Here is a 17,630-nt window from a genome sequence, read left to right as displayed (position 1 = left end):
CATATGAGGCAAACATGTATTTTTGCTTCTTACGTGTTGTTTAAACACACTGGTTTTCAAACGTGGGTCAGTGGTTCTTTATGGAGGACCATACATGACATAAGTAAAAATAAATAAATAAATAAATGTATAAATAAATACAGAAATAAATGAATAAATAAAAATGGAAATAAATAAATAAATACAGAAATAAATAAATAAATATGTTAATACCAAAAGAAATGTCAAAAGAAATGTCTTAAATATATTTTAACATTTATTTTTTCCCTGATACATTTCCTTTGCATTTGCAGTGTCCTTATGCTAATGAGAAAGGCGGGCCTAACCGCAGTCTCATGCAGGATTGGTCACAGGAGTGTAATGATCCAGCCCTACTACTTCTGCCTTTCAATGCTGGTGTCCAGTAGCTGTTTGGGACGTTGAGCCAGTTCACACTTAAAATGAACTAGTTCAAGTTCAGAGGGTTAGTTAAGGTTATTTTTTATTGGGATGATTTAGGTGTCAGTAGTCCTGACTGTGAGCGACACGTCTCGTGTTGTACTGAGCACAAGGAGCGAGCTGAGAGGAGGAGGAGGAAACAGAAACTCCAGCTCGGTACAAACCACCTGCAGCCTCTGCTCTGATCATGAAGCCGCTGATCTCTGAGCAGATGTGACCAGAGAAGCTCTGTGTTTTCACTGTTTCCACAGAGTCACTAACTGGCTGTTTCACGGTGAAGAGCTCAATCTCAGTCACTGCCCGTGTCTCTGAGCGAGTGTGTGACGGAGCGCAGGGGCTGTGTGTGTGTAGCTCAGTTGACCAATCCTGCTCGAGACTGAGGTTAGGCCCGCCTTTCTCATTAGCATAAGGACACTGAAATCGAAAAATAAAAGTTGGAATAAATGTGGAAATAAATAAATAAATATGGAAATAAATGCAGAATTAAATAAATCAATGTCTTAAACTTATTTCCACATTTATTTATTTATTTCCACTTTTATTGCAACTTTTATTTATTTCCACGTTTATTTATTTCCACATTTCAGTGTCCTTATGCTAATGAGAAAGGCGGGCCTAACCTCAGTCTCGAGCAGGATTGGTCAACTGAGCTACACACACACAGCCCCTGCGCTCCGTCACACACTCGCTCAGAGACACGGGCAGTGACTGAGACTTGAGCACTTGAGCCAGTTAGTGACTCTGTGGAACAGTGGAAACAGTGAAAACACAGAGCTTCTCTGGTCACATCTGCTCAGAGATCAGCGGCTTCATGTTCAGAGCAGAGGCTGCAGGTGGTTTGTACCGAGCTGGAGTTTCTGTTTCCTCCTCCTCCTCTCGGCTCGCTCATTGTGCTCAGTACAACACGAGACGTGTCGCTCACAGTGAGGACTACTGACACCTAAATCATCCCAATAAAAAATAACCTTAACTAACCCTCTGAACTTGAACTAGTTCATTTTAAGTGTGAACTGGCTCAACGTCCCAAACAGCTACTGGACACCAGCATTGAAAGGCAGAAGTAGTAGGGCTGGATCATTACACTCCTGTGACCAATCCTGCATGAGACTGCGGTTAGGCCCTCCTTTCTCATTAGCATAAGGACACTGCAAATGCAAAGGAAATGTATCAGGGAAAAAATAAATGTTAAAATATATTTAAGACATTTCTTTTGACATTTCTTTTGGTATTAACATATTTATTTATTTATTTCTGTATTTATTTCCATTTTTATTTATTCATTTATTTATTTATTTCTGTATTTATTTATACATTTATTTATTTATTTATTTTTACTTATGTCATGTATGGTCCTCCATAGTTCTTAACCTGAACGAGCACGCGTACATGGCATAGACACTACATTACCCGAAGGTCCGTTGAACTTCCGTATAAAACCGGATGTCTTCTCGGATTGGTTAACGGACGCCTTTCAAACAAGAGTGCGCGAGCAGTGCAGTTGTTAAGGTTGTTGAGGATTTTATTCTTTACATTTTAATAAAGCGGTACAACCTATGTTCACGTGGATATTGGTTGTCCGTGTGGTCTGCTGTGAATAAAGGTTTCTCTCCGAGGGTCTCCCGCTCCAGGTAAGTGGCAGTTAACGCTGCCTGTAGTTAGGTTAGCCGATGTTAACGTTAGCCGATGTCAGCGCTAGCCGCCTTCATATTGTGCTGGACGTTGTCGCTGATGTCGTCTGACAGCTGAGCTACTTCGCTTTGTGGGAGCTCAAAGATAAAATGGCTAATTCCTGACTAACCTGTCGTCCACAGCCTGCAACATGAAATGCTTGAAGGTGGACGAGTTCATCAAGCGGACTGCTTCCGTGGAGGAGACGGAGCGTTTGCTCCAGGAGCTCGAGGTTAGCATAACACTGAGTCAACGTTATATTACATTACATTACATTTAGCTGACGCTTTTATCCAAAGCGAGTGTCAAAGGTCTTTATTGTCACTTTATCGCACTCTAGTACAATGAGGTAATCCGATGCTTCTCTCTCCAAGATAAATCTCTACAGAAGTTTAAAAATATAGTATGAAAAACAACAATTGTAACAGCATCAGCAGATAACTATGTACAGAAGATATAAAATCATATTTCCAGATAATATATTAACCATATTTAGACACTTCATTCATCATCACATCTTTAGTTACATGAACCACTTATAATACAAGCTCATGTTGTTTTACTAGTTTAGGACTAAAGCTCACATTTTTAACCCAGGATGAACTGCCTCCAAATAGTCCAATTGCTATATTAGATATTATACATGTTTTCTATAATGAAACATCTTTCACCTAAATATTAACTATTAAGTAGAGAATCCAAACCGGCTTTGTTTACATTTTGCAGAATTATGTGGAGAGTAAGCCAGGCCTTCAGGGTCGCACGCTGTGTGACCGGATCATCAGAGCCTGTAACCAGCAACTTGGAGTTGGATCCCCTGACGGGGACCATGTCAGTCTGTTGGTGAGGCTAGTGGAGCGTGCCCTTCATGGCTATGACATTTCTGCAGCACTTATTCCTCAGAGCTGTCCGCTGTACATGGAAAAGATTGTTTTCCATATCGTCAAGAAGCTGAGCTCCCTAGAAGCTCACAGCCTGTGCAGCTATGTGTCTGGCTTGGTTTACACCAGGCTTACTACAGCACAGAAGGTATGTATCACTTCTAACTGTGGTTCTCCCATATACACACTGCATGATTGTGTCATTACAATCAGCTTTAACAAGATTTTTATGGTCTTTAGGGGGAGGACTACTCTGTTCTTCTGCGGAGCTGTTTCTCGGTGCTCTGGACTGGACTATCTGCTAACAAAGACCGGACAACCCTAACTCCTCAAGAAAAACTCCACTGCCAGATGCAAGCTCTGAGCTTCCTCCTGTTGTTCGACACCGAAAGTACAACTCCCTCCTTCTCCAAAGCTCCCATATACACGGAGGATGCCATCGCTGAATTTGAGAGGGCCTCTGGAGCGGTGACCAAAGAGGATGCCTCTTTTCTGCTCCAGGAATTGCGCTTGCTTTTCAACAGATGCCAGACTGGAGGTCAAGGCTGCAAGGGGGATGGGTCAAAGCAGTTTATTAAGAAATTAAGCGTACATGTGGTTTTTGAAATCCTGCTGGTTGCTGTTCGGGTGCTTTGTAAAGCGGGACACTATGATCTGGCTTCCGCCTTCTTGAATGATATCGAGAGAGAGGTCCGAGACGTCTCTGCTGACTGTCAGTGTACAGCCCTGTTGCTTGGCAGGTGGGCTGTCGAAGTTCATTCAACAATGAAGGCTGGTGAGGAGAGTGGCCAGGTTTTGACAAACTGTGCTCGAGCTTTGAGGTCTCTCTCTGCCGACCTGGGAGAACAAGTAGCTCATGCAGTTGTGGAAGGGTGTGGACTTGTGGTGTGGGCGGTCGAGACTGGCCACAACAAGGGATTAAGTGGTCCTCTGCTCCTGGCTTGGTTTTCATTCCTTGAGGAGTATCAAGAGCAGATATTAAGAATGTTGAAAAAGGTGAGGGTAGTAACTTACCAGTAAAATGATAACATTTTATTAATCTCTTACAACACCAAACAAAAATGAATTGGTCATCGATTTTTGGAGAACTTGTAGAGATAAGTAATTTGTGGCTTGTTTACAGAATCTGACATGCCAGACTGAGGACAGCCGACTGCAACAGACCCTTTGTTACAGTATTTACCAAGGCTTTGTATTTGCTTATGAGAGCATGCTTGCATCACAGGTGAGGATAACATCAGATTTTATGACAGTAATGCTGATGCTAAAACTGGAAATGAAGTGTATGTTTTCACACTTACTTGTTTCACCAGTTTAAATGTTCTTAGATTTAGACTTAACTTCTGATTGCGATTTGTCGTTTTAGCTTGAGAACAGTGACATCCTGGACCGAGTGCTGCTGTACTGCCAATCCACCGCTGGGCAGATGATGACTGAGGTGCGCAAGCTGCCAAGTGACAGTCTTCTCATCAAAGCAGGTGGTTATACTCTACTTTATTAATCTTGTCCGGTCATATTGAAGGTTCTTGAATGCTCCCAATTGAATGCGTTTAATTTTTTTCATTTGTGTTCGCTATGTGTATTGCAGTGATAGCTGTGAGCAACCTAGTGTGTGGATTGTACAACCGACGTCTCTATGACCAGGCCTTCACGCTAGTTGAGATCCTCTGCAAGGATCTTTGCAAGAATTGCCCCGTCTCACTCTCTGTTGATCGGGTAAACTCCTTAATCATGTTTTTTATCAATAATGCATCACATTCCCCAGCATATCATGACAAACAAACAAACTCAGATGAAAACATAACTGCCTTGGTAGATGTATCTATTCTAGAATCTTCTTGGATAGAAGCAAACAAAAATGATTATAGTCATTGATTTCACCACTTTTAACTCTTAATGGCGATTTATTATTGTTATCATCTAGTTGTGCCGACCCTTCATGCTGGCTGTGCAGACTTCTCGGCGGGCTGGTCAATTGGAGCAAGCACTCGACTGGGTGATTCTGTGGCTGAAAGCCCTGGGGGATAACATTCCCACTCATATGGCTGAACCGGTCTCCCTGTGGGTGAAAACCAAGACTGATGCAGCACGTAACCTTGAGGAGGATATCAGACTCAGGTACGGATAGGGGTGGGAATCTCTTGGCACCAGACAAGTTCGATTCCGATCTCCACATTGATTTGACATTGGTTCATTTTAGGCTTGTGTGCTGCATCTTCAGCCTTTACTGTATCAGGGTACAAACAACGTTATCGTCAGTACCGTTCAGATCCTAGAAGCGATTAATTTCCCCACCTCTAGAATATGTGTTAATGAAGTTACAGTATTAATATTAAGTATCTTAATAATTCCTAACCAGATATGTAAGAGCTAGGTCCTGTGTTGTGTTAAAAGTCAGGTATTTGAATTTTGGTTTGATTCATAAGTATGGAAACTTGAAAGTGTTTGCTTGTCCTTTAACAGGACGTTACGTGATGGTTTTGGTCCTGACGTCCCTGATGAGAAAGTGATGCTCTGCCTTTTGGAGGAAGAGCTACGTGCCTATAAGGAGGTGGCAAGTGACACTGCCCAGGAACGTTATAACACCCTTTGTGACCTGTTGGACATCTGCCATGAGGACAGCTCCCACACACACCTACGTGCTGTCTACCTCTGTGAAATGGCCCAAGTTGTGTGTTTCCAGGATTTCAGTGAACAGACTGATTGGTAGGAGCTTTCGTTGACATCCACATTTACAAGGAATGGTGTTTCTTAACAGAGAGACAAACTTGATGTTATGATCACTGTTGTTAGATTTATGCAATCTGCTGCCTGTTCTTTGAGAATCTGTTTGCATTTGGAAGAAATGTATGTTCTAACAGACTAGTCTAAAAGAAATTAGCAAGAAATCAAGTGGTTGATAAGAGATAAACTTAGGAAAACAATAAATTTATGTCAAACTAAATACATTTAATAAACACTGATTTATCCACTAAGTTGAAACTAAAGCTGCTAAGGCAACTTATTAGTTGAAAGGACTTGCAACAATTTATTTGCAATTAATTAACAATTAAATTATGTGAATGGGGTTTTCACAGTAAATGTGAGGGTGAGGTAAATATATCAGACCTTGTACCTGAGCAATGTTTTGGGTACAATCTTGTTTTGCACTGGTAATTGGAATAAGTTATTCTGGACCAACACTGGAAAAAACCCACTAACCTTTCACTGTGTTTATTATATTTCTCTTTAACTACACAGCTCTGCAGTTGATTTTACCCATGAAGCTTTGCGGCTACTGGAAGAAGAATCTGTGACCGCAGAGAACGCAGATAGACTAAAAGATGACAAGGCCCATGCTTCTCTTTGGCTCTTTGTCTGCACTCTAGAGAAGAATCTTCAGGAGGTTAGTGCTGAGTCTCTGCACATATATTCAACAATCACTGTTTTTGTTTCATGAATAGGATGTTAAATTGTTGCGCTTAGGTTTTCTGGCGTGTTTGTGTTCTATCAATTATGTCCAAATAGCATGTATACAGATGCCTTTCTCAGCTTTTTTTTTAGTTTCTCAATGATTAGAATTGTCTGGAATAGGAAAGCAGCTAAAAGATGGATTTAAGTGGGACCTACACTGATGGCAATGTAATGTGTTTTTTTCCCCCAGGCCATTGAGAAGGACATCAAATTGCGTGAGTTGCGTAACCAGAAAATATGTGTGGCCAATCCAATAGTAACCAACGATTTTGACTATGAAGATAAGCAGAAAACAGAGGACAGCATTCTGCTCTACGAAGGCCTGCATTTCAACCTGTCTGCAGAAAATAGTAGGAACCATCTTTTTCTATATTCTCTTAATCTAATCACCAGTATCATGGTAAATGTTAAACCTGTTATAATGCTCCAGAAATATCCCCACCATATACCATTGGTCGGTCTAAACTAGATAATTGTTTATCGCTTGCTGTCTCACTGTGTAATTTAATACAGATCATTTTTTCCCCCCTTTCTTAAGAATTGTGCCAACCTTTGGAAAGAGCTCTGGGTGAGTGGTCTGCTCTTCTGCAGAGTCGAGATCTGCCTTCTGTCAGGAGCCCCAAACAGACCTGCACCACCATTGCACTGGCTGCAGCTCTCTTTAAACTAATGGGAAAGGTAACCATTCAACATTTAACTCTAGATAATTTGTTGATTGTTTTTATGGTTCTCTACTTAGCTCCAAATTGATTTAGATCTTGTATCTAAGTACCTCACTCACTTCATAAAGCATCATTGATTAGGGATATAGATTTTTGTCTTTCAATAATAGATAATTTCAATAAATTGAATCATGTCATCATCCTTTCTCCCAAGATGTTGGTAAAAATATACACAGATTTATTAAGAATCTTATAAATTTGGTTTTACCTTACTTTAAAGGTGTGTCAGAGGTATTTCATGATGCATACTGGGGTTAGGTTGTTTTATATTGTGTTCACTTCATTGGTAATTATACTATCTATGTATTAATTAAATGTCTCTCTTCTCTCATGAAGCCTTTAAAGGCTTTGGAAGCTTACCAACTCACAATTGGACTTTCACGTCATCTCTCTGATGCCCATGGTTGTGCCAGCTCCCTCTGTCACTCAGCCAGCCTCCTACTGGATATGGGTGCCCCTGAACTCGCTTTGGTAAGGCAGTTTTGTAAGGATTATTCTATAATGTGACTGATTGATTTTATATTTATTTTAAGTAGATAAGCATTATTCCCTTCTCTAAATGGTGGTTTTAGGCCCAGTTAGAGCAAGCAGAAAAAAGTCTTGCTTCAGAAACCACCAATGAGGGAACTTCTTCCCTCTCTATGCTGCCCCTGCTGTTGAAAGCTCAGTACTACTACAGCACAGGACAGGTAGGACATCTGCTAGCAGCATATTTTATATTACAGATTCCTGCGGTTTTGCAGAGCAGTTTTGCTTCCCTCCTCTTTGATGATATTTCAGGTGGCTCTTGGAGTGCCTTATCTGTGTGAGGTGCTTAAAGAGGTGAATGAGCAGAGACAGTCGAAAAGTTGGTACCTGCTTCGTGCTCGGGCTCTGCAGACCTGCAGCTCCTACCTCAGTTTGGACACAGCTGCACTGCCACAGGCTGAGCGCCGACGTATCACTGAACTTGGTAAGCACACACATTTTCTCCACTTTAACTGCTGGCTTTGTATTTAAATTTATTCATGATGTTTGCAGATATAACTAGGTATTGACCTATGTTTGGCTTTCTCAGGTATAAATAGCCCCGACACTGCTCTGTATGAAGGACTGAAGCTTCTCTGCAGCCTACTTGTCACTTTAGTGGGGAAAGGCCTGTATGGGACTCATGGCACCAGCTCGGATGTGCGCTTTATCGACCAAGGTACATGTTTTCCACACATTCATTCAACAATTCATAAAAACGAACTTCATTTAATTTACTCTTCTTTTAATCCCCTCAGCTATTTCAGTTCCTCCCTCCCTGACTGTGTCTCTATCTCTTTTGTTCCACGAGCAGGAGATAACCTGGTGCTGAAATGGCAGCTGCTCTCAGAGGTGTTAAACTGCTCCATGAAGATGGTTTCTGTTAGGAGCAGCTGTGGGGCCATCAATGATGCCAGGCTCCAATGCCTAGAAGCTCTTAAACTGGCCATAAAGCTGCAGGCACTCAGCCAGTAAGTACATGAACAGGGTTTATGGTGAAAATGATTTTGTGAAGCAGGGTCTTAAAGTTTGTTTGTTTGTTAGATTTCAATGTCCACATTTTGAGGAAGCCTTTTGATTGAATTCCTTCCTTTCTCATTTATTTAGATGTGCTGAGCTGCTGGTGATGAAAGCGGAGTTGGAGCTGATGCAGGGGGAGAGAGAAGAAAGTAGTACTGATTTGGAAAACGTCAGAAACCTTCTGGACCTCTGCACAGGTCAGTTAAATGCACAGCTACCAGTTCAAATAGTGCTGGGCACTGATTCAATTAATATTTCAGTGACTTTGAGTGAAGTTGTAGAGTGAAAATGTAATTATATTGTATTATTAATTTGGTTTTATTTTTTAGAAATGTAAGGTAGTTTTATTGCATTATACTTCATTCATATTGACACTTTCTTGAGCTGCATAATTTACTTAATTTTCTTCTCCTCAGATTTCTCTGATCAGGTGCAGAAGACTGAGGTAAAAATCAAACCCCGGAAAGGTCGGCCAGCACAGAAACCTCAGCCTCCTCTACCTTCTCCTGAGGATGATTTTAAAGACATCCTGAGCACTAGATGGATTGCTAAAGAACCTGTAGTAAGGGACCTGACCAGCTCACCTCCTCTCAAGGCCCAACCACGTCGGTGGCTCTCCTCCCTGGCACATGAATCTGACTGTCAGTGCCCCTGCTGCTCTGAGCCCTGTCTGGGCCATGCCACTGCTCGCTGGGCTGCTACACAGGCTGATTTGGTTCTCAAGGTGGAGTCCAGTGACCCCAAAGTCAGTCTGAAGCTTCAATGGGCCACATTATCCCGCTGTGAGAGCATCACAGCCAAAGTTGGGGCAAAATTGGCTAAACTCTTCCCTCGCTGTGGCCCCACAAAAGGCTCTTTTAAACCCTCCCTGATGAAAGATGTGGTGGGTCGTGTGTACCTTCACATGGCCCTGTCCAGCCTGGATCCTAGGCTCAACAACATTTGTGGTATATGGAAAATACTGAAAGCTGGTTTAGCATTTGTTGATTGCTCACCCTCTCCTGTGCTAAGACCTGTGAGAGCTGGCTTAATGGCAACCAAAGCCATAGTGTCATTGATCACCTTGGCTTCCAAAAAGGGTTGCAACCCAGAGGAGCTCTTCTCAAATGTGTGGACTTGGAATGCACCGAAAGACAGAGAGCTGAAATCAGAACAGAAAAATGTACCCGCATTGTCCTTGAATAAAAAGCCTAAAGACTGCCTTAAAATCCCTGATGCTCCTGACAAAACAAAGAAGGCAACGAAGGTCAAGCCTGTCAAGCCCAAGATTCAAGTGATGAGCTCTTCAACCAGAGGAAAGGATCTGGTTCCCATGACACCAGTAATGGTTAGGTCAAAGTCTGCTGTTAAGGAGCTCAGCTCTTTCAACTTCAACACAGTGGTGCCTACTGTGGCTTGTACTCCTGTTCAAAAAGTGAGAGCTCCTGCTTCAGTGAGGAAAGCACCAAGAACTGCCTCGAAGCAACAGTTTTACGTGTATGAAGAGTTCTCACCTTCCCAGGCAGTGCCCGCTGCCCCCAGACGCACCAAGACATCACGTTTTAAGGTCTGCATCACATCAGAGCGAGTTAGCTTTTTTCCAAAATGTACTGTTTTAATGATAAATATCTTTCTTTTATTATATTCAATACAGGTGGAGTTTAGTGATGAGAGCGACTCCGAGGCTAATACCCTAGCAGAGGCCAACGAAAAAACAGAGGCCCCTAAGAAGAGAACAACTACCAGAAGAGCTGCCCAAAGTGCTAAAACAGTCCCAGATCCACCTGCAGAGAGCAAACTGCCCAAGAGGCAGGCTAAGGGTAGAAAAACCACTGCAGTGCCGAGGGCCACGTCCTCCGAGGACGACGAAAGTTTGATCCTCCAACCTGTGTCAACAAGAAGAGGTAGAAGCAGAAGGGAGCTGACCAAGACAGAGGTGGAAACGATGGAGGAGCTGGACAAAATGAGAACCATCGAGGAGGAATCTAAGGAAGTTCTGGACATGAGCATCGAAGAGCTTAGGACATCAGACACTGAGGACAATGCTGCTTCAAGTAAAGATATAATAATATAATATTTTTGAAATGTTTAACTTTTCATTCGCAGTTAAGTTGCACTTAAAGTAATGTTCACAACAACGATCCCCTCCAAATTTCATCCTAGTTCTGTTATAGTAATAATAAGCAAAACTGTTGTTAATTATGTATCAGAATATCACAAACAACCTGGGAGGAAATTGGATGATATTGATAAGTTATTGTTTTTAAACATGAAGGATGCCAGGAAATGGCAGGAGACCATTAATAGCAATTCTTATCGGTATCCTGTAAAATGTGGATAAATGCTAATCTCGCACTTATCTCTCCCCCAACATAGACTTTGAAATCCTGCGTAGGGATATAGGTGGTCGCCTGCCGAGAGATGGTTTGTCTGAACTGAGTAGCAGGGGTCATCTGAGAGAAGGGCCACCAATCCATCTCACCCAATCAGACACCAGGCCAGGTGAGTTTACTGTGCAATGGTACTGTGCCTTTATGGTCTGATATCAGATGATGTAGTATGTTAATGTACGGGTCGGTGCAGGGTTTGCACTGTCTCCTCACAGCAAGGAGGTGCAGGTTGGCTCTTTTTGTGTTGAGTTTACACCAACTTCCAAATGCATGCAGATTGGGATTAGGTGTGAATCTTATTGTGACTGGTTGTCTCTTTATATCGGCTTCCTAATACACCGGCAACCTATCATGGGTGTACCCAGCCTCTTACCCAATATCAGCTGGGATTGGCTCCAATTCCCACGCGACCTTCAAAGGATGACTGTTACGATAATTAATAGATGGATGTAAAAGTAATGGAATTACAAAAGTGGAATTTATAAATTGTTTTGCAAGATCATCCTCATCCATACCTCACATTGCAAATGTCCATGTTTAATTGAGAATATGCTGTGATATTGCTGACTGTAACATTAACATATCAGGATGTTACTGCCTATGTTACTGGTTTGTAGAGTTAAATTATTTGTACAGTTCATCACAGATCCTTATCCAGTTCCCTCCATGTTTTTTTTTTCCCCCTTGTTTTACAGAGAATCTGTCTCTGGAGGACGTTGAGTCGTTGCTCCGCTCAGCCTGGCTGGACCTTCAGCACTTCCCTTCTCCCACTCTCCACCCAACCCTCTGCGCTCTCCTGGCCCTGGCACTGGGACAGCAGGATCCTGTAACCACAGCACTGCTACACGCCGAGTCCTTTGCCATCACGAGCCGTCATCGCACAATCAGGCATTTAGCCAGTTGTCTTAAGTAAGCATGCCCGTGTTGATATGCAAAATAGAGCAACCTACTTTACTTGTATGATCACTAGTTTTGTGTAAAAATTACTGAACTGTTCCGTTGCTTTGTATCTTATAGAAAGCTGAAAAAGTCGTCCAGTGAACTTGCGGACCAGCTCGATGCTCTAAGTCTAAATGAGCTCAGTTCAACAGAGTCCAAGGCTACTACTGAACAGAGGTTGAATCAGTTGGAGAACATCTTCTCCTTCCCCACTGCTGACTCCTCGTCTTTCCCCCAAAACCTCTGCCAAGAGTTCATCCAACAACTTCAACACCTTCCCACAGGTAAAGTTGTAGATTCTGTCTTGGATTTACTAGCAAAATGTATATATTTTTATTGTAAAATTTGATTTGGTCCAGACATGGTTTGCATGTCACTAATGCATTCTGAGAATTCATCTTACTACTGTAGCAATAATTTTTAAATAAAATAATACTGAGTATGTACATTATATACACACAGGATGAGTGTTTGGGGAAGTAAAAATCTGTTTTGTACGTGAGAGTAAAATGTTTGTACATGTAAAACAAATGTGAAAAAAGTGCTCTCTCTTAAAAATAGTGCAAATAATGTAAGGAACAGACCAGAGCAGCTACTAAGGGCCCCCACGTCATATCATGTAGGGGCTGAGAGGTGTTGTCCATGATTGTATTCAGCTAATAAGTAAAAGGTAGAAAGCCACATGCAGCTTAATTATGCAAATCACAGGATTGTGCCAGATATTATGATTGCATCACTGTTGGAGCCAGAGCAGATACATTTCTGTGACAGATGAAGCGTCAGTTGGACTTTTTTGGCAGTCATTTAATGGGTTTTCACTTTTGGTCTTGCTCATAATCTGATTAGTTGATGCTTTCATGCCTAATAAGCACATAAACTAAATATAAATTGCACGATATCCCTCCTCTCTGTTGTACAGGGATAACTGTGTGCATGATTTCTGTGCTTGGAGTCAAACCTGGGGAAATTGGCGACAGCATCTTACTTTCACGTCTCCAGAAAGGATCTGCACCCGTCACTGTTCATATCTCCACATCTATGCAAAAGGTGATGACAACAGTTTATATAATTTCAACATGAGTGTTTTATTTTATTTTCCATACAAGTATAATCGAAGCAAATGCAGTTTAAAATCAAGCCAAATGGTGGCCAGAAAACAGATAATTATAGTGTGAGCTGTTATCCAGCTGTAGATGAAATTCAGTGAAAATAACAATAAGGTGTATATGAGATTCAGTAACGATAACCAACAAGTTTAAGTTTGAGCCTTAATTTGACTCTGTTATAAATTTGCTATTCACCATCCAAGAAACTGACTTCAACTTTCTCTGTGTTGTGCAGCGTCCCATTAGTTTGCTTGTGCAGGAGATGGACAGTATTCAGGTGGATCAGAAGGTTGTGAGCTCTGTGTCGGATAAAGCCAAGTGGTGGGAGGGCCGCAGGGCGCTTGACTCTCGAGTTGAGGTAGGTGATGAGAAGCCGTGTAGGGGAAATTCATTTAAACGATCTAAGCAGTTGTACTTCTTAATTAATCATGGTTGTGTTTGGGGCGTAACATGCAGTAAACCATCCAGTCACCGTAACTCCTGGTGTGCTTGCACCTTGGTAAATTGATATTATAATGGTGGATTTGATTATGTAGTGAGAGACGAAAGAGATCTGCATGTGCAGACCATTTCTCAAAGATCACTCGTATCATTCTAGTTTGGTTGTTTTGACTAAGAAATGTCACTTGAAAGTTGTAAGCGAATGCTTTTTCTCGTCTTAACAACTTCACATGTTTCTTCCAGCAACTGTTGAAAGAGATGGAGGGATTGCTAGGATGCTGGAAGAGCTTTCTTCTCCCCCTTTCTTCAGACCCAGAACTTTCCAATCAGGCCCAGCACCTTTGCAAAACCATTTCTGCTAAAGGAGTGACATGCAGTGAGGAGATGTTGAAGGTGTGTGTGGTTTATTTAGTTTGTTTGTTTTTATTCTGTTTCTTTTCACTTGATGGATTCTGGAGCATCAACAGCCGACCTTCCATTCTGACTTGATCTCAAAAGCAGCTGGAGCAGGAACTGCAAAACAAACAAACATTGAACTGGTGACTTTCTTTTAGGCGCTGCTGTCTGCATCTCCTCTGCTGTCTCAAGAAGAGTTGCAAAGATTTGCTCTTGGAGTTTCTCCTCACTGGCCTGCGGAGTGTTGCCAGCTCCTCCATACAGCTCTTTCCCGGCCCTCAGAAAGGGACGAGCCCCGTGGTCATGTTGTTCTGATCTTGGACAAGGTTGGTTATATCATCTCAATCAAATCCTGTCAACTGACTTTTGATTAACAGAATTTTGAGAGTCAAATAGATGAGTTGTTGAGCGAAATGGTGTAAAAGTATGGCCATCTGTCCTGTCTCCTTTGCAGTACCTTCAGAAGTTGCCATGGGAGAGCATCTCCATCTTAAAATCTCACTCTGTCAGTCGGATGCCTTCTCTGCACTCACTGATTGGACTGAGCATTCAGAAAGTGGTAAGATTAAAGTCCACGAATGTAATCTGTAGTGTGCACTAGTAGATGTACGTCTCATACTTAAATCTTTCCCTTCAGAACGACTCTCAATCCGTCCTGAGACAAGGTGTGGATACAAAGAAGGCGTTTTATGTGCTAGATCCTGATGCTAATTTAGGAAACTCTCAGGACAGGTTCAAGGAATGGTTCAGCAGGTAAGGCTAACACTCAGAATTAAATAAGGTTTATCTTTTTCACTGCTGTTTCATCCTCAATGACGACATGACTGTTCTGCTTAAAGTAACCCGGACTGGGAAGGTGTGTGTGGGGTTGCTCCTGACTCGGGTCAGCTGGAAGAAGCAGTGGCCAATAAGGATCTGTACATGTGAGTTTGTGATAATCTTCTGCATCCTGAAAGAGACGAGAAGCAATGGCTACACTCCACAAACATGCTAATGTTGAGACATTTTGGGGAAACCCTTGTCCAAAATATGCTGCACATCGAATGAACCAACATTGTGGAATAGTTGTATAAAGGAAGAAAACAACATACTGATGGGGATTAAAGGGAGACCACAGAGGAGATTCGACCAGCACTGTATTTGTGTTTTAAGAAATGTGATGTGATGACCTGTTAAACTTTTATGTGTGGTCCTTCAGCTACGTGGGTCACGGTGCAGGCGCTCGGTTCCTCGACGGTCAGACGGTCCTGAAGACGCAGATAAGAGCAGCGTCTCTTCTCTTTGGCTGCAGTAGTGCTGCTCTGGCCGTGCGTGGAGACCAGGAGGCACAAGGCATCATCCTCAACTACCTCATCGCAGGCTGGTGAGATATCTGTGTTATGGTGCAGTTAAATAAGGATTAATTGATACATTTTTAACACAACTACATCTAACAAATAGAGTTGGCGATTTATATCTTGATCTGGTTGATCTATAAAGATTAATTCACTGACTTCAATTGTTCATTAATATTTATTTTTTTCTCTCTTTAGCCCGTTTGCTTTGGGAAACTTGTGGGATGTGACTGATCGGGACATTGATCGCTTCACCAAAGCTTTGTTGGAGTCCTGGTTCGCTGCTGGACCTGGAGCTCCCCTCCTGGAACACATGGGCCCATCGCGTCAGGCCACAAACCTTAAACACCTGATCGGGGCTGCACCTGTGGCCTACGGTTTACCTGTCTACCTGCAGTAGGTGGGTTAATGAGCCAAACGCAGGATGTAAAGAGCCTCTATGCAGTATTTAAACACACTGCAGAGACAGCTGATCAGTGTCTTTCATTTGGGTAGACATGCAACAACAGGGTTAAGCTGTTTATCATGAAAGTTAACGTTTTCTTCTTTTGTTTGTGTGTGTGTGTGACTAGACTTTACCATCGCATGAGCCAGGTTGGCACTGCCAACGTCTGGTGGCCCTGCAGAACCCCGATCCTGACCGCTGGTCTGCAGCGTTCATTACCAGCACACAGAGCTACCGTGTTCAAAACGGAATAATTTATATTACTATGACAGTTTTGCAGAGACACTTGTCAAAACAACAGATTTTCTGACTTGGAGATAGTTTATGTATGTGGCACAACTGCAGTTCCTCACCTTTGTGTCTGGGGGGTGCAGATGAGCCAACATTTTGTAAGTGTTACAGTTGTTTTCAAAGCTCCTGTTGTCAGAGGTGAGAAATGTACAGGCATTGAGACTCAATGCAACACATGAGAATTTGAAATGATAACACAACTGTGCATGCCTCACTTTCCCCTGAGCTTCACAGCATCGTCAAACCTCCCATCGGACATGGCTACGGTGACGTCTTTAGTCTGAAGTGGATCAAAAGACAACAAATACTAAACGTATGTTAACATGCAGGAGTGTCTGGTGTGGCCTCCAGCAGAGCCATCACGGCCTCTACCCCCAGCCTGCACGCCTGGAAGATGTCAAGGCATAAGAGAGAGCATGTTGACACTCAGAAGCTGATAGATGTATATTTGGTTTATGGAACAGAGATGAGACCCACTGCTGAGTTATATATATGAGAAAAGTGAGGTATTACCAAGATTCAAGGCAAGAGGGGGTTCCACCCTTTTGTGCTCACCCACAGTGTCTGCCCATCACCTCCAGGATGAAAGTCCTCTGGTGACTGCAGAATGCCACTTTTCAAGTCAGCGATCTTAAACAGCCACTGCAGGTCGGTCATTCATGCAAGTGAATAAACTTCTGCAGTGACATTAGTACCTCTGTGCTGCTTTGGGAAACTTGCAGATTGTGACTGATCGGTTCATCAACCGTTTCACCAAAGTCTTGTTTAGTCTGATTCTCTGCTGTGTGGAGCACCGCTGCTGGATACATGGACCCATCCCATCAGGCCACACTTGGAAAACACCTCACAGGAGCTGCGCCTGTTGGTTACCTTTCCACCTGCACTAGGTGCATTAATGATATAAAAGTATTCTAAAAGCAGGATGTAAATAGTCTCTATGCAGTGTTTAAATATTACGGTTTCAGCACACAAGCTGGAGAATGACTTTAATTTGTATTTTACCTGAAGTACGATTGTAGTACTGCAAGTTCCTTATTTAAAAGCCTCTGTTTTTAAGCAAATTCTAAAGTGTTTTGAATTATTTAAAATTTTAACAGTGTTTGGATGTGTTTGTATTGACAGAATTGTTTTTGAATAAAGATATTCTCACACACAGCCTGTGTTGTGTAAATAACTGATATTTATCAAATGTATGTGAAGGGATGGGTAAAGCCTGACTCAGGGTATTTACAGTTATAACTTGGGATAGGAAACATGTGCTTAGTGAAATGTATTCTTACACACACATCTCCTTCATGCAATACAAATTTACTATTTTTTTTTTACTTGTGGGATAGTGTTCTTAATTTTAAAAACGGAAGCTATATCTCTAGCTCCTGAAACACTTAATGCAGAGCACGTTCTGTATGAGGCATAATCAAATATTAATTGTTCTGTTTAATGCAGTTGGCCTGATATTTATTCCTTAAATGAAAAATATTCAATGCATTATTTTTTAATTCAACAGTAAGCGACTTACACTTGTTGCACCACAGTGTGTTTGTAACGCGTTTGTCTTCCACGAGAGACCATCGGCTTTGTTTAGACTAGCTGTACCGTCGCGTCTTGTCCACCAGGGGA

General features: G+C 42.1%; 1 protein-coding gene across 1 annotated transcript; it reads left to right on the top strand.

Annotated features, from left to right (window-relative positions):
• The first annotated feature begins 1,803 nt into the window (after positions 1–1,803).
• espl1 (extra spindle pole bodies like 1, separase) lies at positions 1,804–17,154 on the top strand. The gene is made up of 33 exons (XM_062400242.1): positions 1,804–2,066; positions 2,250–2,338; positions 2,833–3,135; positions 3,228–3,983; positions 4,111–4,212; positions 4,354–4,465; positions 4,576–4,703; positions 4,912–5,105; positions 5,451–5,693; positions 6,228–6,372; positions 6,631–6,790; positions 6,979–7,118; positions 7,499–7,633; positions 7,735–7,851; positions 7,943–8,114; positions 8,220–8,348; positions 8,484–8,640; positions 8,777–8,886; positions 9,106–10,235; positions 10,323–10,722; positions 11,045–11,170; positions 11,754–11,967; positions 12,076–12,281; positions 12,917–13,044; positions 13,339–13,461; positions 13,788–13,937; positions 14,099–14,266; positions 14,395–14,499; positions 14,578–14,693; positions 14,780–14,863; positions 15,139–15,303; positions 15,473–15,674; positions 15,847–17,154. The coding sequence occupies exons 2-32, from the start codon at positions 2,258–2,260 to the stop codon at positions 15,672–15,674; spliced, it is 6,501 nt and encodes a 2,166-aa protein (XP_062256226.1). The 5' UTR covers positions 1,804–2,066; positions 2,250–2,257; the 3' UTR covers positions 15,847–17,154.
• Positions 17,155–17,630: the final 476 nt, after the last annotated feature.

Source organism: Platichthys flesus, chromosome 2 (assembly GCF_949316205.1).
Source record: "Platichthys flesus chromosome 2, fPlaFle2.1, whole genome shotgun sequence".
Taxonomy (NCBI): domain Eukaryota; kingdom Metazoa; phylum Chordata; class Actinopteri; order Pleuronectiformes; family Pleuronectidae; genus Platichthys; species Platichthys flesus.
Note: the sequence above shows the minus strand (reverse complement) of the source record. Positions and strands in the feature narration are given on the sequence as shown.